Here is a 20,341-nt window from a genome sequence, read left to right on the forward strand (position 1 = left end):
CAGTAGATATCGGCCAGGTCTGATCCATAGCAAAAGAGAAATAAAGTCTGTCAACTGGACAAAATGTTGTAGGAGTGAAGATGTTTCTACTCATCCAAGCTGCTTCTTCAGTTCAGCCACTCCATAAGAGAATGTACCCTAGTCCCACTGAACATCTACTAACCACTAATTTGAACATGATGAGGTTCAGATCTTAGCCAAAGAAAATAAATGGTTTGAGAGGGAAGTTAGCGAAGCAATTTTTGTTGCTTTTGTATGCTGCTTTTCAGTATTCTTTCAGTATTATCGTTTACTGTCTGTATTTTCTTCAATGTATTATGATAACAACATTTATTATTGTGACAGGCCTAATAGTAACAATTATTATGATCAATTAATCCAATTAGTTATTGCAGCCCTAGATGCTTGGTTTCTCTCAACCTTCACTAGGTATTATAGAGTTTCTGTGGTCACTTTTAACAGTCCTCTCCAGCTTTAACAAACCCTTCTAAGCTGCTGTCTTCCCTGTCTTCTTCTTCTCCTGCTGCATCCAGGTTGGTCTTGGCATCCTGCTGGAGCGATTATTTGTCTGTCACTGGCTGTAGCACTGAAATACATGGCTTTTTTTTAATGTTCTGGCATTTTAATCACTCCAGCCCAGTGTTGGTGGTAGGACATGAGGGATTAAAGTGGTGGTGAATGCAACGCTCCAAGTAAGAATCTAGTGACATTGTGTACACCCAGTAAAGATGAGCGAGTCAATCAGTCATTACAGAATATTAAAAGTCCTAATAACTCCAGGTGCAGTGTTAATTCTCCTGTCTATCCCTATCATCTTTTTACATTTACTTCCATAAACAGGTAATAATTATAATAATGCATTTTATTTATAAGCGCCTTTCAAAACTCCCAAGGACACTGAACAAGATAAAAATTAGATAAAAACATACAAATACAATAAAACATGACAAAAAACTGGTCCCTGCATCTCATATATTGTGGTTGTAATGGATGGATCATACTCACAGACATACGCACAGACATACGCACACATACTGATACACCTCATACTCGTCTTTCTTATTACTTCTCTTTTCTCTCGGCCAAAATGAGATGGCCTCTTCTGCTGAGGCTGCATTTTGCCTCTACCAATGAGGACCTCCCCCTTTTTTGAAGTCTGTTTTGCAGTTTCTTTGTGAAATAAAATATGTGCTGCTCTTGTGAATCCTGCGGATGCTTGTGAGAGCTCGCAAACAGGTTATAGTGTACTGTGGCTGCTTTGAGAATATATGCAGATAAGTCATTCTACAGCCTATTAGAATTACCATTTACTATTTACAAAGTATAAGTGATACATGAACAGTTCAGCTCCTGGTTGCAAAGGAAATGACTTAACATGGAGAGGTTGGACATTTCTCTGATCGAAAAAATATTTATCTTTCACCTCTACAGACATTAAAAGCATTTTCTCTACTACTTTTAATTGTTGTAATGGATCATTTGTGTGTGACTTACTTTGTTTTCTTCTCTCTACAGTATACAGTGTGGAACTTTCTACCAAAGAACCTTTTTGAACAATTCAGAAGAATCGCCAATTTCTACTTTCTTATCATCTTCCTGGTTCAGGTGAGGACAGGAGTCTCTTTGATAAAACAAACATAACAGACACCGGGGGGGTATTCTTCCATGAAGTGAGATGAAGCCAAAGCCTAAAATTGGAAAAAAAAAAAAAAAAAAGCATAAGTAACTTCATATTCTGCGGTAAATATGTAGAATCCTCTTGCTGAGTACGCACGTACACGGAGAGGAGGGGGTGCTGCGTCTATTCCTCCTGCTCTGCTGATCAGAGAGAACTGAAAACACACTCTCTGGCTACTCTTTGGTTTAGTCACATCATAAAAAACATCACGACTGATGCACCTTTTGAGGTCAGTTTCAGTGAATGTGTAGCTCCATTGATTAGACTTCCAACATTCACCGGGACTGCACACAAAGCGTTGTTATATTAACGCTGATTAAACCCATACTTATTTCCTTCATGGAACAACTTGAGGCTAAACCTTTTCAGCTTAGGATTTCAGCTTCAATGTCAATCAAACAGCTAATGGAATACCCTCATGTTTTGGTGTTACACATGTTTGTTTAGACAGAGCTTAAACCTTTGGTCATTTTTACACACATGGACAGTGTTAAGGTGGATGATAAAGGTTCAAAACTAAAACTAATGTTTGTGTGATTATCAAATTATAATGAACATTTTTATCATATGTAATTTTAATATTTAGAGAAGTTGAAGCGTAATCTTTGTCCAATAATTATTTTTTTTAGGTGGTACCAGCACTTCATCAAAAACTCTGATATTTAGTTTCTTCTTTCACTTGCACACTACTCATGTTACTATGCACGTTTTGTATTCTCCAACCACTAACTACATAATTTACTGAATACTGAATTTCTTTTAATATTTGAATAAATTAATGTGAAAAAGTTAATGGTGACCTTTACTGGTATAGACAGTTGAATGTCCTCTGTTTGGTATTGTGGAATTTCTGTAAGCGCACATGCTTCTAAAAACAGCCCCGGGACTTGCTCATCACTCTCCAGGCTCAAAACAAGTGGGATAAGCTCCAGTCACCCATGACCGTTATGGGAGTGCGACTCAGGACTCACAGCCATTACCTGTTCATACACATTGACTATTGTATGATACGCAGTCAGGGATTATGTCTTATGATTCGATTGATTGAAAATAAATATCTAAAATGTTTGGTTTGATGTTGATGTATAAAGTGAAGTTTGCATTCATAACTTGTATTTAATTTATACGGTGTCCCTTAAGATTAAAGCAGTGGACCATTGCTCATTTTGTTAGTAACAGGTGGATTTTTTTTAAGCCGGGCCTTATATAAAAAGCTTTTTGTACAAACGTATAAATATAACGGCTTTTCCTTTAACTTTGGGGTGTTATTTAGGTAGAGTACAGTCACCATATATGGACAGAGATTTTAAATTGAACCTTAGCTGTTGACAGAAAGGAACGGGTGCCATCATCTCTCCTAAGCCCAGTGCTTGTTACCTCCATCTGCTGTATCTTCTCCATTATTATATGACATATAATTGGGCATATATAGAAATCCTAAGCTTTGCCCTGATGCCTAACAGCCCTCTTGTGTAAACAGGTGCTAATGTTGAGTTTGCATTTCTGAAATGATACAACATTTGCCTGGTCTGGGAAGATTTTGGGATGCTGTTTTCTTTTTGCCAGGTTAACATTTTTCAAAAATTCTTAAGAAATCTTTTTGGGGAAAAAACAATCTGTAGGAACAGAAAATTCCCTCCGAACCTTCTTTGCTGTAGTCCCACAAGGCTTAGTACTACGGCCAATCTTATTGAGTGTATATACCAAACTAAATTAATGTAAGAATGTAAAGAGCTATTAAACACTAATGACGCAGTTCTAAATGCTCATGCAAAAACAAGACAACTGTTTTTTTTAACCCTAAACCTTAACACTAAAGAAGTAGTTATCCTTTTCATCAGGGTATTAATCATCTTAATAAATGGAGAGGAATATATGCAGTAGATCAATTTCAGTATCCTTAAGTAATCTTTGATTCAAATTATTTAATTATTTTAAATCAGTTGCAGATATTTCCGTCTAGGTTGATCTGGGTTTAGGCACTGTTCAATACCCATTTTGACATAATCTTATAGATCTTGTTATGTGCTCAAAGCAGCACATTGAAGTTAACCAGATAAGTTGAGTATTGAACCCAACCTTTGCCAGTAAATTGGGCAAATATGACTTGTTGGGTGTCCTGGGCTTTTTGATGGATTTTACTCAAGCCTCTTTCTTTCTTATTTATTAATCCACACTGTCTTGAAAGATGCTTTGTTCAGACTATTCAGTTCCCCACATGCAGTTGACTATTATGTCACAGACTGACAATTTGAGAAAAACAGGTGCTCAAACTCTGTTAGAAAAACACCAAGCTCCCACGAGCTCTCAATGCTAATTCTCAACCAACAACTAAATGTCACGCATCCTCCAGTTGGCTGTTGTGATACCGTCTCTTTTCTTTACCCCTCTGTCTGCTTCTCTCACACATGCCCCCCATCTCTCTGCAGCACAGCTCTTGCTTACGTCAGCAGCCAGGAAGCCCTCTTGTACTTTGGTGTGCCGCAAATAGACACAGCCAGATAAAAAAGCACCGCTCTGTCCTAAAAATAGCCCTGTGTATTTTTGCTTGAATTTGTCCAAAAGGGAATAGTACGGAGCTTAGAAAGCGAGGGAATCGTGATGAGGCTAAATGGGGAAAGTGGAGGGGGGGCTCTTTGTGTGGGAGGATGTGCTGGCTGGAAGGGGGACTCCTGGGAAGTGCTGTCTGATGCTCTATGGCTTGCCTGTGCAGCAGAGGGGCTCAGTGCTGCTCTCACACATCAGGACTGCTCATGTTCAGTGTAACGCTGGGATTTAATGTGATGCCCTTTTAACAGTATTTACCACCTAAAATCTTTTGTGTGGATGATCATATCACATTTGCGATGACTGAAGTTCGAGATGAAATCTATAAAAAAAAGGAAATCAGCAAAAAGAGCTGATTAGGAAAGAAGAAAACTAATTTACAATGTAATATTTAAATAATAGTTTATAAAGCAACATTTTTGTGCTTTTGTGTATACATCTTACTGGCCATTCATGTTTGTGAGGCTTGAACCATTTTCATGCACGTTTTACCATATGTCTGATGGATTGCAAAACATTATTACTATTGGGATAAGCTCTGACCACAATCTTTTCTTTGTGAAAAACATGGTCACTTTTATGCATTTTTTTATACATTTGTGTCACAATCTCTTGCTTCTGTTTTCTATATTACATACATGTAGTCTTCTAATCAATGGGCATCATTGCATCTCTTGCAACATGTCATCCTTAGAGAATATGGCCTCACCCAGATTACATGTCTCCAGTGACCAGACTACACTGAGCCCTCTCTAGAGGAATGTCTTAATCCAGTATCTCCAAAGCCTCAGGCAGGACTCTGACTTCAGACCGTTATACACTGTCCTTATGCACACCCTCCACTTTATGTAGGTCCACTTCTGCCTCCAATGATATCACTTTCTCCTGTGCCTCACCAAAGCAGCCAACCTTTACAAATATCCTACGCAAACATATTCATGGTTGATGTATTAGAGATTAATTTGTCTTTTTATTTGAAATGCAGTAGATGTTTCTCAGATACTAAAAATGGATGTGTAAGGTGTTTGGTTTGTGGAGAATAGATCAACAGCAGTGTGAGCACAGGTGGGGGAAAGCTAATGCTTCATAACACACACCAGGCTGATGTCTATCTGACAGTGTGTAATGTTCCTGGTCAGAATACTAACGACTTGAGTGTCAGCTCTAAGCACAGTCTGGCTCAAATGGAGTCCATGCTTCATGCTGCAGGATCACAAATACCAGAGTAAATCCATCTTATGCTGTTGCAGAAGGACTCAGAGGCACAGAGGACCATTTGTATACTGGGGTTTAGCTGTGAACTGTAAGCTGGACTGGTTACTGGTTCTTTGGGATTACCTGACTGCTCAATGCAGCACATTTTTTGTGTCGGCCCACTCTAGGCCTTGGCAAAAACACGGGCTTTGGAATGCCTGCGCATTAAGCACTCTTTCCTGCGCCAAGATGGCTAGAAATCTGTCTGCAACATCCACAAAGTGTAACGTCTCTCACTGATGAAATCACTGCTATCAAAGAAATGAGCTACACCCAGTGTTCAGTACCTGGGCCCTTCATAAATATAAAATCTCTGCCACAAAACTGTATCTCTCCTTTCAGTAGTTTCAGTGTAACATATGCTGATTAACTGTTCTGTTTGCTTTGCCCATAGGTGATAGTGGACACACCCACCAGCCCAGTCACCAGTGGCCTACCCTTATTTTTTGTCATAACAGTTACTGCTATAAAGCAGGTAAGATTGCTTTGTGATGTTCTTGGTTTCTCCTTTAAACAATAGTTTAACAAATTCGTGACTCATTCTCTTCAAGGTCTGGTATTCCTCCTCTATGGATATAAATTGGGATTAATCAAAAATGGGCTAAAAATCCTCCTACTTTTACTATGTTTTTTCCAGATTCAATTACAGCTGTTATACCCAGATACTAATCAATACTAAGACTTGTATTGAAACTAGAAACTGAGAGGAAAAAACACATACATTTTAGTATTGTGATAACACAATTATCATGCTATCAAATCAAGCATTTATATTTGTATTTGTATTAATTTCTTTGTAGGGGTATGAAGACTGGCTTCGACACAAGGCTGATAATGAAGTTAATAAGTATCTTGTAACTGTGCTAGAAGATGGCCAAAGAATACGAAAAGAGAGTGAAAAGATAAAGGTATGATCACAACCATCTTCATAAAGTGGTCAAATGTTCACTCTAATGCAATATTCTATATACTTACAATTTTGATATATACTACTATACTATATATGTCTTAGAAAGATAACATACATGCTGAATGGTGAATAATATGTGTGTTTAACAGGTGGGAGATGTGGTAGAAGTGGAGGAAGATGAGACCTTTCCCTGTGATCTAATTCTGCTACAGTCTAGTCGTGATGATGACACATGTTTTGTTACCACTGCAAGTCTGGATGGAGAGTCCAACCATAAAGTAAGATTATGCACCAGTTTAAATGAAGCTTCATGTACAACACATTGAAGTCTCAAGGCTCTATATTCTGGAAGGCGCAATAATAATAGTAGCTGTAACAGTGTAGGCGACTGAGTTCTGGGCTTTGCAAAAGTTTGCCATGCGCTTCAGGGTATGGGGCGTGTCAGCTCAGCCCATCACTGCAGTCTTTCCCATCCTACTGACCACTTTTTATCTGTTTGGCATAAGAATCTAAAAATAGTATTTTTTTTCAAAATAACACTCATACAGTGAGTACGGAAAGTATTCAGACCCCCTTAAATTTTTCACTCTTTGTTACATTGCAGCCATTTGCTAAAATCATTTAAGATCATTTTTTCCTAATTAATTTACACACAGCACCCCATATTGACAGAGAAACACAAATTATTGTACCCACTGTAGATGTGTTCTTGCCATGCTCACTGCTGAATCCATGGAGCCCAGCCTGGGTATGGGATGCTCTCTCCTAGTGAAAAAAGATATACTCCAGAATCAGATACTGAAATGTGAGGTGTCCTGCAGCCTATTCTTTACTGAAAACAAGCTTTTACTAATCAGGCCAATAAAACATTGTTAAAACGAATAGCCTGATAACTGATAACATTTTCTTGAGGCTCAGCTGTCACAGATTACCGAGCCAGAGTTAAAACAAACTGCAAGATACTATCCTTAATATCTGCATGATGCAATGCAATGATGGAATGATTCCATCAGAACATTTTTAGGAGGCTGTAACCAGTTGACCTTTGGACATTGTGTCTCTTTTTCCTCTTGTTGTTTTCCAGACACACTACACAGTGCCAGACACCGAGAAGGATCTGGAATCTCTCAGCGCCACCATCGAGTGTGAACAGCCTCAGCCTGACCTTTACAAGTATTAAATGATCACATGTCCCCAACAGCAGCTTGTCATATTGTTGTGTGGAGGCATTTCAGGGCTCCAGACAAACAATTTGATTTAGGTGCACCTAAGATTTTCATTTGGATGCACCAGAACGTGATTTGAGTGACATCAAAACCCACATCTTATTTAACTCTTCCTAACGCATTGTCCTGAAATTGCCTTAACAATAAGGGCTAAATAAATAACTTGTTTAATTCCTTTGACTAGGACATAAAATTCATTCTCTGTACTACACACTTTCTAAGAAAAAAAAACAATTCAAGATATTTCAATAATTTACAAGTTTTTTTCCATTCATAGTTGTTTATTTGACCAACATAAACCATTTACCTTTTCTTCAAGTTAAAACAGAATTGGTTAATTGCACTGTGAGTAGTTTTAATAGCTTTTTATCAATTAAAATTACAGGCTATCTCTGTGATTTTAAGAAGGTTTATAGTTCGATATAGTACATGCAGAGAGAGACCTCTTTCAGTTTCACTAGTTGGTCTTTGATGTCTTTTGCCATCTACTTTTATTTTATTTTTTACCTTGCGCAGTGGCAGCCTCGTTAGAGTAACAAAACACACTGTCGAGGATCTGCAGATTTGATGCTGCTCATTAAAGTAAATACTGTGTCTCATTCACAAACAGATGAAAAAGTAAAACTCATGATTCTTTGCGGTGCCTATTAAGCTCTGTGCACCAGAGCGTGAAGTGAGCACATGTTTAACCATCTCGGTCTGGCTTTAGGCCTCTGGTCAAAGGTGAGGGCAGAGCGACTGAATTTAATTTAAATTTAGTTTAAGTGGGTTCAATATTATTGAATCCCTGTTTATAATGTGGGACGACACAAGAGAAGGAATGTGATGAGGATCTGCAGGTGCATCCAAGGAAAATTTTTATTGCACTGGGAAAATTTTTAGGCGCATTTTCATCCAAATTGGGTGCATTCTGGAGCCCTGAGTTTGTACCTGTTGCGTCACCATTGGTACAACATAGACAGTTACACAGCTGCACATTGTGTTCTTTTAGACTTAAAACTGTAATGCACTGCTCCTTGTTGTTTAATCCTTATTAATTTAAATGTTATGATGTTGCTGTGTTCATTTCAAGAAATTTTGAAAAAAATATCTTGTTTGTGAATTAGTGAACAGATACTTAAATGACTCAATGGATATGACTTAAATACCTGTAACTAATTGTGCTGACAAAGTGACAAAGTATCACTATCCATCTGTAATTAATTACTGTGATGTTGAGATCATTAAAATGGTTTAATGCAGAGGTCTGCAACCTTTAACAGCAAAAGGGCCACATTGGCCCTTTTCAAACCAAATTAAAGTCAGAAAGAGCCATATGTTTTTTGCAAGTAGTGAGATGAAGTGATTAATCAATTAATTTAAAAGAAGTAAGTCAAATATTTGTAGCTATTAATACATTATAAAGAGTATTTAACATTTTGCATTTCAGTGGACTTTTTAAAAAGTGTTTTAGGGGGTCTGGAGGTTTTTAGCAAATTATATGTAATTTCTTGCATTCTGGTGCATTTTATGTGTAATAATTACTCCACAAAATTATCATTATTCTTTACAATTTTATGCATGGGATTTGCTCAGATGAATAGTAAAACTACTTTGCGGATTTCGCCCATTGCGGGTTATTTTTAGAACATAACCCCCGGGATAAACGAGGGACCACTATATACCCAAAAATGTTTTCCTAAACTTTTTGTGCAGGGGAAGCAAGTGAAAATAGCTGCACTGGAGGCTTTAAAGAGCCACATGTGGCTCATTAGAGAGTGGTTGCAGACCCCTGGTTTAATAGTTTAATATTAATTAATGAATTGGTTTGATTATGAGCATTTGTGTGTGTTATTTTTTTTTGTTTAAATCCTCTTTTTGTTTCAGATTTGTTGGCCGCATGCATATTTATAAGAACAATCAGGAGCCTATAGTGAGGTGAGGGCATTCAAACTCCTGGCAGTTTATATGAAAGCACATTCATAATACTCTACTTAATCACTCACTTGTTTTTCGTTTGCATCAACAAATCATTATTCTATTGATCCGTCATAGCATACAAGCATTAAAATTAAAATAGGTTGGCAGAGCTTCAGCCACAGCCCCGAAAGTGCTCCCATGGGCATTTGTTATTGACTGTTTTGTAATTGCCATACAAAAAATGCCAACGTCCTTCTCAAGAACTCTGAGCATGGTATGAGCCCAGACTGCATCATACTGTTACTGTCACAGCAGTTTTGGGGTGGATGGCAGCCCCCTCCAGGCATCCATTTAGGAAACACAGTGGGGCGTTGTACCACTTTGGCATCACTGCACTGTTTGATGTGCTGTTGTGGTTTGTTTAGGTCACTGGGTCCAGAAAATCTATTGCTGAAAGGTGCAACTTTAAAGAATACTCAGAAAATCTGTGGTAAGTCTGTCAAGTCTGACAATATAATTCTTATGTAGAGCACTGCCTGAAAACCTTTCCTCTTACCTTGTTAATTTCGTAAAGGTGTAGCAGTTTACACAGGTATGGAAACAAAAATGGCTCTCAACTATCAAGGAAAATCTCAAAAGCGTTCCGTTGTGGAGAAGTAAGATTAGTAAAATAATGTTGCACTTTTGACGACAATGACAATAACCGTTAATTGTGACTGTCTTGCTGTCAGGTCCATCAATGCCTTCCTTTTGGTTTACCTTTGTATACTGGTGAGCAAGGCTCTTGTTTGCACAACACTCAAGTATGTGTGGCAGGGCAAGCCTGGACAGGATGAGCCCTGGTACAACGAGAAAACCCAAAGAGAGAAGGACACCAATTTGGTAAGCTCTTGATCTATTTGCGGGATGACTGATACACATTTGTCCATTACATGCACATTGTGTCTGTTTTGCCTATTGCTATTTTGTAAATTAACATTATATATTTTCTTGCAGTACCTGAAAATGTTCACGGACTTCCTGTCCTTCATGGTGCTCTTCAACTTCATTATCCCTGTGTCTATGTATGTGACGGTGGAGATGCAGAAGTTTCTGGGATCTTTTTTCATTACATGGGACAAAGATTTCTTTGACAATGAAATAAAAGAAGGAGCATTGGTTAATACATCAGACCTCAATGAGGAGCTTGGGCAGGTAATAAATGATTCAATTTGTTTACATTGCAAAGATGTTGCTTATGTTGTTTCTAACGTGCAGTATGTGCTTAAACTGTTCTGTAGTTTATAGTCAACCACAGTCTTCCAAATCTTACTGAAGTACAATCTGTCACACTTGGCTTACAAGATAATAGCACTTCATTTGAATTGATCTGATGATTAATTGCCTCATCTTAACTGCCTTCTAACATTCTATAGGTGGAGTATGTCTTCACAGACAAGACCGGTACCCTTACTCAGAATAATATGGAGTTCATAGAGTGCTGCATAGATGGCTTCCAGTACAAGCATCGGGATGCAAGTTCGGAGCTGGATGGCTTCTGTGTCACAGACGGACCTGTGAGCAAACTACAGCAGAAAGCTGGCAGGGTGAGTGCTGTGGTGCCCCTCCTCCTGTTGAACAAGGCAGACAAGCTACAACATATGGCCATTACACAGTCCGTGCTCAGACCCCTCACAGGTCACTCATGTGCAGTCTTCTGCACATGTCACCATATGCACATAGCGTGAAGTAGAAGCAAAGTGCTCTTGACAAACACTTAACACACACACACTTGACATAAAATCCTAAAGCCCTTCACTTTATCTTGGCAATGTGAATTTGACTTATTTCTGACTGTATGTTTTATGTACTATAATACAAATTGAATTCACAATGTTTATATATTCATTTGACTTGTTTATAGTTGTAGGGCTCTTAATGTTTGCCACTTGTTTTCAACCTTTTCCCTAAAAAAAAGTAATTAAAATATTCTCTGATCCTAGGAGAAGGAGGAGCTATTTCTGCGTGCGCTCTGCCTGTGTCACACAGTTCAGGTGAAAGAGTCCACAGAGCCATGTCTTGATCAGGTGGATGGTCTGAATAACCAGGTGGACGGTTTGGGAATAGATGGAGACGGTTTGGGAATAGATGGAGCGCTGTCGCACCTGGAGGAGCAGAGAGGCTTTATCGCCTCCTCTCCTGATGAGATCGCTCTGGTGAAGGGGGCCATGAGGTACTTTGTTATTTTGATTATGAATGATTAACTGTGTAGACAAAATGTATTTGGACCATGCAGTATGTTGCTTTTATTTGCAGATACGGCTTTACATTTCTCGGTCTAGAGAGCAAAACAATGAAAATACTAAATAGGAACAATGATGTAGAAAGGTAAGTCTTAACTTCAAAGCATCCAACATTTTCTCAGTGTACATAGTAGAAACAATAATTTACTTGTTTACATCCTAAAGGTATGAACTACTTCATGTGTTGAACTTTGACCCAGTGAGGAGACGGATGAGTGTAATAGTCCGATCATCTTCAGGTTAACATAACATTCACTGTATGTCATTGATAGTTGGAGGAGGTGGATCTTTTAATTTTCGAGAATCTGCTTTTTTATGCAGGTGACACACTGCTTTTCTGCAAAGGAGCAGACTCTTCCATTTTTCCTCGTGTCAGGCAGGAGGAAGTTGAGAGGATACGTCTGCATGTGGAGCGCAATGCTACAGTGTGTACCTAATAGTGCAATGTTGTAACTTGAATTCTAGTTTTCAGGTTTTTTATATAATCATGACTGCTCTGCAGGAAGGATACCGCACCCTTTGCGTGGCCTACAAGCTCCTGAGTGCAGGAGAGTATGCTCAGGCAGATGCAGGACTGAGAGAGGCCAGGTTAGCCCTGCAGGACAGAGAGGAGAAGCTCATGGCTGTGTACAACCAGGTGGAGACTGGGATGAGTCTAATAGGAGCCACCGCAGTTGAAGACCGGTGAGTTACTTTATACATAGACTATTCTAGTCACATGTACCAAATGTACTTGTGATCTTTTTACAGCTTACAAGAGGAAGCAGCAGAGACAATGGAGGCTCTGCAGGGTGCAGGCATGAAAGTTTGGGTCTTAACAGGAGACAAAATGGAGACGGCCAAGTCCACCTGTTATGCATGCCGCCTCTTTCAGAAGAGCACAGAGCTCTTGGAGCTTACAGTGCGAACGCTGGATGATGAAAACAGAAGGCGTGAGGAGAAACTTCATGACCTGCTGCTGGACTACCATAAAAAAGCTGTTCAAGATGCACCACCAGTCAAAGAGGGCGTCACCAGGTTGGGACTAGATCCCCTCAGAGTACTATAATTTTGATTATATACTGTACATTTATGGATTTTTGATTCAATGTCTTTTACTATTTATTCATAGGAGCTGGTCTTCTAGTCAAGACTATGGTTTTATTGTTGACGGGGCATCTTTATCAATGATTCTGAACTCTTCATCTGACTCTAGCAACAGTCGCTACAAGAACCTATTTCTGCAGATTTGCCAAAACTGTACAGCTGTGCTTTGCTGCCGTATGGCTCCTTTACAGAAAGCACAGGTCAGTCGATGAATGGAAATTTTAATTAGATTTACTTAAAATATTTATAAGTAGTATTTAATGATCATTTTATCTGTCTTTTAATTTGTATTACTAAGATTGTGAAAATGGTGAAAAACTCCAAGGGGAGCCCAATTACACTCTCCATTGGTGATGGTGCAAATGATGTCAGCATGATTTTGGAAGCCCACGTTGGCATTGGTGAGAAGTCTGAGAGCTCGCCATTAGTACAGAAAGCCCATGACTGATGATTTGTGTGATCTTTCTCTTTCAGGCATTAAGGGGAAAGAGGGTCGACAGGCTGTAAGAAACAGTGATTATGCCATTCCCAAATTAAAGCACCTTAAGAAGCTTCTTCTTGCTCATGGTCATCTTTATTACGTTCGCATCGCCCATTTGGTGCAGTACTTTTTTTACAAGGTTGGTTTTGTGATGTTACTTTATTCTTTACAATAAAATGTGTGTGTTTTGTAATCCTGCCCTCTTCTCTATTCTACAGAACCTTTGTTTCATTTTACCTCAGTTTTTGTACCAGTTTTTCTGTGGCTATTCGCAGCAGGTGAGTTTGTCCCACTAGGTTTGAATTTGAAAAATGTCCCTTTTTAATTATCCTTTTCCATAACCCTTTTCCTGCTTATGGGGTGGATGTGCCAGTTTATCAATTTCCATAAAATAATTATTAAGTTATTTATCGTTTGAAAGATGCAAAAATGTTATCCTATGCACAGTGAGCCTTCCTGTTTTAGGGAAAACTCCTTACCATGATCTTTCCTTTCCCCTGTTCCGCTCTTGTCAGCCCTTGTATGATGCAGCCTATTTGACGATGTACAACATATGCTTCACTTCTATGCCCATCCTGGCCTACAGCCTGTTAGAGCAACACATCTGCATTGAGGTCCTGTTGGACAATGCTACCCTCTACAGGTAAAATATAGGAACTACAATATGCTTTTTATACTCATGTATTATAACAAATTTCTTCCTTGTAATTATTGATAGAGAGATTGCCAAAAATGCCATGTTGCGTTGGAGGCCCTTCCTATACTGGACAGTTTTGGGACTGTTTCATGGGCTTCTCTTCTTCTTTGGTGTTTGGTATTTGTTTTATAACCCAGCGCTGCAGGATAATGGGCAGGTGTGTATTCTGGCTTTATTGTTTGTTAATACATCTACATTATAATATAGTCATTTATCTTCACTGTTCATTTTTGCAGGTTTTTGGGAACTGGTCTTATGGGACTATTGTTTTCACTGTGCTTGTTTTCACTGTTACATTAAAGGTAATCTGCAATGAATAATTCAGAAAAAGGTACCACATATTGTATGATTGTTCATCATTGTTTATTGTACTTTATATCCTTTTTCCCAAAGCTTGCTCTGGACACCCGACATTGGACATGGATCAACCACTTTGTCATTTGGGGCTCCTTGGCATTCTATGTGTTTTTTAGCTTCTTCTGGGGAGGGATTATATGGTGAAAACAAACAAACAAACTACAATTTGATCAGTAAAATATTTCATGTAAACTAAAGGCTTCCCTTGTATTTAGGCCCTTCCTGAGCCAGCAGCGCCTGTACTTTGTGTTTGCAAACATGTTAAGTTCGGTCTCGGCCTGGCTGGTCATCATCCTGCTGATCCTGCTCAGCCTCCTGCCTGAGATCCTGCTGGTAGTTTTCCGGAAGCCCCGTGGACCCCACTCACGACAGGTACAGTCAACATACACCACTATGGTGTGCATTAATCAATATTAACAGGTCTGAAGGTGTGAATATTTTGAATGTTTGAATTTCAGTTGGAAAATATAATTTACAGTTAGGCCTATATACTATACTATATCAGTGTATCATTTAATACACAGCAGATGGAACAATACTTTTTGGGGGTCAGTATTTATTGTAGTACTTTTCCCTTACACCGGTGGGAAAAGTTTTTTTTTTTTTTTACGATTTGAGCTGTAGAGTGTTGAATTATGAACTTCTATGACTCATTATAGACACAAACTAAACTACTTAAGTGTTGCATTCTGTTATTTATTAGTTTGTGTATTTAAGAATACTGTACATTAAGAATACTTTTAGGGGGATAATTTTGTTTTATGTTTTGGTTTCAGTATTATCTTTTATCATCTATATTTAGCAATATATCGCACTTCAAAATCATGACAGGCCGATTTGCAATGTATTTAATCTCAAGTTATTTCACACAAAAAAATAAAATAAGTAAATAAAAATCTGAATTCCTTACATTTTGCGTCTTAGTCCCACTAAGATGTTACCAAATTGTTTCTAGAGTTTGATAAAAACTACCAGCCACCTGCTTCTTTTCATGGAGATTTTAGTGCTTTGGCTGGAATGTTCCACAGTAAAACATCGAGATTAGTCTTGCATTTATTTCATTACAGGTGTTTTTATTGCTAAAAAATACCTTAATTTTTTTTTTTTTTCTGTGAGGGGTGTTGCCTCTCCACAGATCTGAACTGTAGCCTGGCATCACTTTCTTTTCTCCAAGTTGATGCTATACTATGTGGAATAGTTTAGGGAAAAATATTGGAGATGACAAGCAGATGGTGTATTGTCTGTCAAATCCAGTATGATATCTCTTTTTATACAGAGGGACACCGCTCCCTCTGTCGTCTCTCAAGCCAGAACCAAACAATCAGATGTGTTTATTTCAGTGAGACGTGAGAGGTCATTGTTCACCTAACATTTACAAACAAAATCAAATTTCTCATTGTTCAGTTTAGTTCTTTTCAGTCATATTCACCCAGATATTGAAAAAAAAGTTTGTGAGTTTTGTGTAGTAACATGTGGGACTAAGGAGCAAAAATAATAAAATATGTACTATTTTTACATGACTGCAAAGTGACTATAATATGTATTAAGCAAAACATGTACTGTTGGGTTAAAAGAAGAGATACACAATAGTTAAATAATATGGTTAAAGTACTGTGCACTCTTCCAATCCATTCCAAAACAACTCTTTCTTCTTATAAGCCAAATAAAGATTTCTTACTTCAGCTTCTTCATACCTTTTCCTTGCTCTCTCAATGTCCTATTTCCTGTGTGTGTTTGGACGTGCTGCCCTAAAGATGACACAGCGCCTCCCTTCCTCTGGGACTTCCACTATCTTCATGTTGTCGCAGACCGCTAGCTCTCACAGCTTCTCATGGACTGACTGAGGTCTCTTATTTCTTGCTGCGTCAGCACATACAGTCTCTGCTTGTGTCCTACCTGTTGTTGTCTTCCTCTCCCACTGTTACAGTTCACTTCCCTATCCTTAAGCATTTGACTTAGAAACTGATCAACTGAGGTGCTCCTAAAATTAAATTAGATTAGTGATTAGAGTGTGTCCAACCTTTTGAGTGACTTGGTGGAGCTATCAGTGTGGAGCAGGTCCAGATGCTGAATACATGCAGCTAGCTTATATGTCTTTGTACTATATCAGCCTATGTGCTCTACAGCTGCCAAAATGCTGTTATGCCTGCTGCCCTGGCATGTCCTGTTAATGAATGCAGCACCTCCAAGCACCAAATGCACCTGCATGAGGCTCAAGTCAGCTAACTCCCTGTGGACCCTCAGAAAACCTTCAGGACATGCTTTTGATGTGTTTTTATTGAACAGTATCCCCATTGTATATAATATATAGATATGATCTGAAATCATGGCAGGTTATTTTGGTTTTTGTTGCAAAAAGAAAATGTATTTTCATCAAACCCTCCCAGCTGTGTCTTGTCTGTATACACACACATGTATGTTCCTGTAACTGTCCAATGTGGTTGGTGTGTGGCAGTGTAGTATGTCATTAGTGTCTTTGCCTTGCCCTTCTAGAAAGAACTGGTTGATTCCAGAGTGGGGGGGCTGCAGTCGCCCCGGTCCTCGGCCCGGCCCCTGCTCATGAGAACCTTTTCAGATGAGTCCAGTACTGTCATTTAAACAGGTATCAGCCCATGTTTGACACGGGGGCACAGCAAATTTGCTCCTTTTTGGTCTAAAGATTAGTCTAACCCAATTTTTTAAATCTGTATAAAGCACTACAGCTACAGACAAAACCCTGTTCTAGTAACCTCTATGTGTTGTGTCATACTGTAGTATATAAGTATACAAGTTGGCTGGCTGAAGAGGGGCTGGTTCCTCATGGCACTTTGAATGTATTATTAAGTGTTTCAATTAATGATGTAAATTTAGAGAATTAGAGATGCAAAAAAGCGACGTGCTCCTTTGCAGCCACCCTTCTTTAGCCTGTGTCCTGCTGCATGTGCTTCTGTAAAACCCCAAAAACAAGTGTAATGTTCATTGTGTCCACAGAGTACATGTGAGGTGTTGGTAATGTTTGTGCTGGACATTGGTGTGTGTTAGATGAACTGGTCGGGTGCTAGGTCTCTTGTCTGTTGTCTGTGATGTGATAATGTGTGCCATGCTGCAAGCATGTCTCTCTGTGCTTATTTTATTTGCAAATAACAGCACAACAGCATATGCGACACCAAGCTCACTGCATGATTTGACTTTTAAGGTGTGGGTGTTACACTCAAGGGGGTTGGCAGCCTATCCCAATGTAACGATAAACTAGCTGATAAGAAGTGATGAATCAGTGTTATTTAAATAATTTCAAAAAGGCATTTGTCCACCCCCTTTAAGTATGTCCAAATTCTTATGACTTATCGGTGACGTTTACCAATTCCATGACTACCTGGTGTTATTTAACCTGCATTTTTATTTCTCTCTCTAGCCTTCAGAAAGTGGCCTCCTACAAACATCCAGGTAAATCTTTAACATGTCAATGGTCGGTGGTTAAAGCCAATTCCAACCAGTGCACTCTGTTGCCGTGCCTTTGGGAAAGACAGTCTCTTTTCACTCACTTCGTCTATGTATGAATGTGGTGTGTGTTACTGGTGGTGGTCAGAGGGGCTGTCAGTGCTGATTGGTAGCCTCCTTTCAATCAGTCTGCCCCGGGGCAGGTGTTGCTACCAGCAGCAGGTGTGGAGAGAATAAAAAATGCAATGTAAAATGTAAATACAATGCATTATTATTCTTGATAAATTAATGGTGTCTCTGCTTACTGCCGTTCGTACGCTTCTACACATCGCAGAAGGAAATGATCACTAATAATTGCTTTTGTCTGATAAAGGGTGTGTAGTTGCTATGGGGTGCATTTTAGTGATTACACCCAATTGCTTCTTGATTCTGGGTTAATTCCATCTTTGTCCTTTCTCTTACACTGAAGTGTAATGTAGTAAGACTTACCTATTTGTTTTGCAGATTGCACCTGTCACGCCACTCTCCTACAAGTGTCTGAAAGAGGGCGAGTGAGCCACAGCGGCCTGCTAGAGGAAGAGACCCAACAGAAAAACACAAAGACTTTCCCGGATCAGGGGAAAATGAAAGTGGCAGCAGACGAGCTCTGTTGCACCTGCTTTTGTCCGTCCTCTTTTTTAAAAGCATGCCCTGGACTTTTAAAAGGCTACAAGATAATGGGCATGACATTTTTTTACTCTACTTATTTAATTGTATTCAAGCAACAATCTGAATGCAAACACGACTGCCTTGATAGTTGTCCTGTTCAACTGCTCTAAGTTAACAAGCGGTTGTAAAATCTCCACAATGGTTCACATGCATGGATGATGGCCCAAAAGAACGCTACACCTCACTGATGCTCAGGCACCAAATTGCTTTAGCTTTACAGTCTTATTTTTTTTACTTTCAATCATAACTCAGTTTTAACAAATACACTTCAAAGACATTGTGCAAAGTGAAATGTTACTTCGTAGAACCAGTAAGAATTTCGTTTTCTAAGTTACTGTTCGCACTCTTGATATAAAGATATAGATGTGATTATATTTGCCTAATCTACAACATTTGTTTGAATGCAGGATATTTGATCTCTTTGGCAATAGTACATTGCTTGAGTTTTTCGTCATTCTCAGAGGATTTAAAGTTAAGAATTTAATATATGTGCCATAGAACGTATATTTATTTATAAATTATTTGTTTAATTTAATAAGCTCAAGGCCAAATATATTACATCGGGCACCAGTGCAGACACTGTCATTTTGAGTTTATTGTTTTAGATTCGCTGGTTAACTAGAAATAAAATGAAACCAGGACAACTTGCACTATTCAAAAAAATGGTTTCCTTCATTGCGTGATTTGCCACATAGTTGTTGGCCTGAGCACATCACATGTGTCAGTACCACAGATATATTTAAAGAAATGCACATGTGCACTGAAGTCAAATGAGGTATTATTATTCTGTTCATATTGTTCACTGAAGCAGGGTTTAGATGCAGACCTGCAGTAGTTGAAGCCACTGTGAGGCTTTTCTCCAGACTGGAGTATCAGGCCTTTGTGTGTCATCATTATATTATATGTACTGCTTTAAACATTCCATTTACACATGCCATGATATCAAATATTTACCAACTTTTATTTAATAAACATTTTATGATTTGATGTAATTTTTGCTGAAGTGATACTTTACTTACATGTAACAACAACAGAACATTTATCTATTATACATGTGTCTATTATTGCTTTGTGCCAGTTCACTGTGGTTTGAGCTTGTCCCATTATTCTGCTATTCACAACAAACAGGCAGTCCCTGTTTTTGTGTGTTTATATAATTCCTGTTTTTTCAGAAATGTTTTAGCCCTCCCACAGATTTCATTCTTACATTCTGTTTGCCCTGACATCAGATCACACAGGATGTCACCAGTGACTAGATCAATATGACCATTATTAACTGTTGCATAGTCAGTTCAGACAGCACTGTGCAGAGGAGAGGGGCTGCCTGCTTTTTAGAGATTGACAAACCTTTAAGTGACATCAGAGATGCTATTTTCAGAGTGTAACCTCTATTTAATTGTAATGTTTTGCTTGTTAAATTGAAAAAAACAAAACAACGGTATGTATTTTTAATGCAACTTTTTTCCAGACTTTTTTTTTTTTGTAAAAAATGAAAATGCTAAAAAAATAAAATAAAATAGTGAGACTCTGACATTTAGGGTTGGAGTGATGTCCCTGAGTAGAGGGACAGTGCTGCTGCACCTGTGCTTGAACTGACACGCTCCAAATCTCTGAAGTGAATGTACCTCCAGTGAAACTTTCAACTAGTTTCTGTAATAAAGTCAAACATTTGAAAGTTTGTGCATGTGCTGGTGCTTATTCAACCCAACAGAGTCTGATAAAAGTATGTTTGCTTGTGTGTACACTAAGCAGATGCTGTGCAGTAATGAGGGGGTAGAGAGGCTAAGCTGGATCAGCTG

General features: G+C 38.6%; 1 protein-coding gene across 4 annotated transcripts in view; it reads left to right on the forward strand.

The window, feature by feature from the left end:
* atp11c (ATPase phospholipid transporting 11C) overlaps positions 1-19,975 on the forward strand; it is a 32,453-nt gene extending 12,478 nt beyond the window's left edge. The window contains exons 3-31 of one of the 4 annotated variants that reach the window (XM_033973817.2): positions 1,516-1,605; positions 5,874-5,954; positions 6,280-6,387; positions 6,539-6,667; positions 7,474-7,562; positions 9,482-9,532; positions 9,940-10,004; positions 10,089-10,170; positions 10,246-10,396; positions 10,511-10,708; positions 10,930-11,100; positions 11,497-11,726; positions 11,810-11,881; positions 11,962-12,035; positions 12,118-12,221; positions 12,299-12,480; positions 12,547-12,813; positions 12,908-13,082; positions 13,181-13,283; positions 13,357-13,502; positions 13,582-13,641; positions 13,879-14,006; positions 14,082-14,217; positions 14,297-14,362; positions 14,454-14,557; positions 14,633-14,789; positions 16,911-17,019; positions 17,809-17,840; positions 18,339-18,394. In XM_033973817.2, coding sequence (XP_033829708.1) covers positions 1,516-1,605; positions 5,874-5,954; positions 6,280-6,387; positions 6,539-6,667; positions 7,474-7,562; positions 9,482-9,532; positions 9,940-10,004; positions 10,089-10,170; positions 10,246-10,396; positions 10,511-10,708; positions 10,930-11,100; positions 11,497-11,726; positions 11,810-11,881; positions 11,962-12,035; positions 12,118-12,221; positions 12,299-12,480; positions 12,547-12,813; positions 12,908-13,082; positions 13,181-13,283; positions 13,357-13,502; positions 13,582-13,641; positions 13,879-14,006; positions 14,082-14,217; positions 14,297-14,362; positions 14,454-14,557; positions 14,633-14,789; positions 16,911-17,015 — 3,324 coding nt within the window. In that variant the 3' untranslated portion in view covers positions 17,016-17,019; positions 17,809-17,840; positions 18,339-18,394. Of the gene's footprint in view, positions 1-1,515; positions 1,606-5,873; positions 5,955-6,279; positions 6,388-6,538; positions 6,668-7,473; positions 7,563-9,481; positions 9,533-9,939; positions 10,005-10,088; positions 10,171-10,245; positions 10,397-10,510; positions 10,709-10,929; positions 11,101-11,496; positions 11,727-11,809; positions 11,882-11,961; positions 12,036-12,117; positions 12,222-12,298; positions 12,481-12,546; positions 12,814-12,907; positions 13,083-13,180; positions 13,284-13,356; positions 13,503-13,581; positions 13,642-13,878; positions 14,007-14,081; positions 14,218-14,296; positions 14,363-14,453; positions 14,558-14,632; positions 14,790-16,910; positions 17,020-17,808; positions 17,841-18,338 lie in introns of all 4 variants that reach the window. The other 3 variants (XM_055224964.1, XM_033973819.2, XM_033973820.2) reach the window with 3 other exon arrangements.
* The last annotated feature ends 366 nt before the right edge of the window (positions 19,976-20,341 follow it).

Source organism: Periophthalmus magnuspinnatus, chromosome 10 (genome assembly GCF_009829125.3).
Source record: "Periophthalmus magnuspinnatus isolate fPerMag1 chromosome 10, fPerMag1.2.pri, whole genome shotgun sequence".
In the NCBI taxonomy this organism is placed as follows: Eukaryota; Metazoa; Chordata; class Actinopteri; order Gobiiformes; family Gobiidae; genus Periophthalmus; species Periophthalmus magnuspinnatus.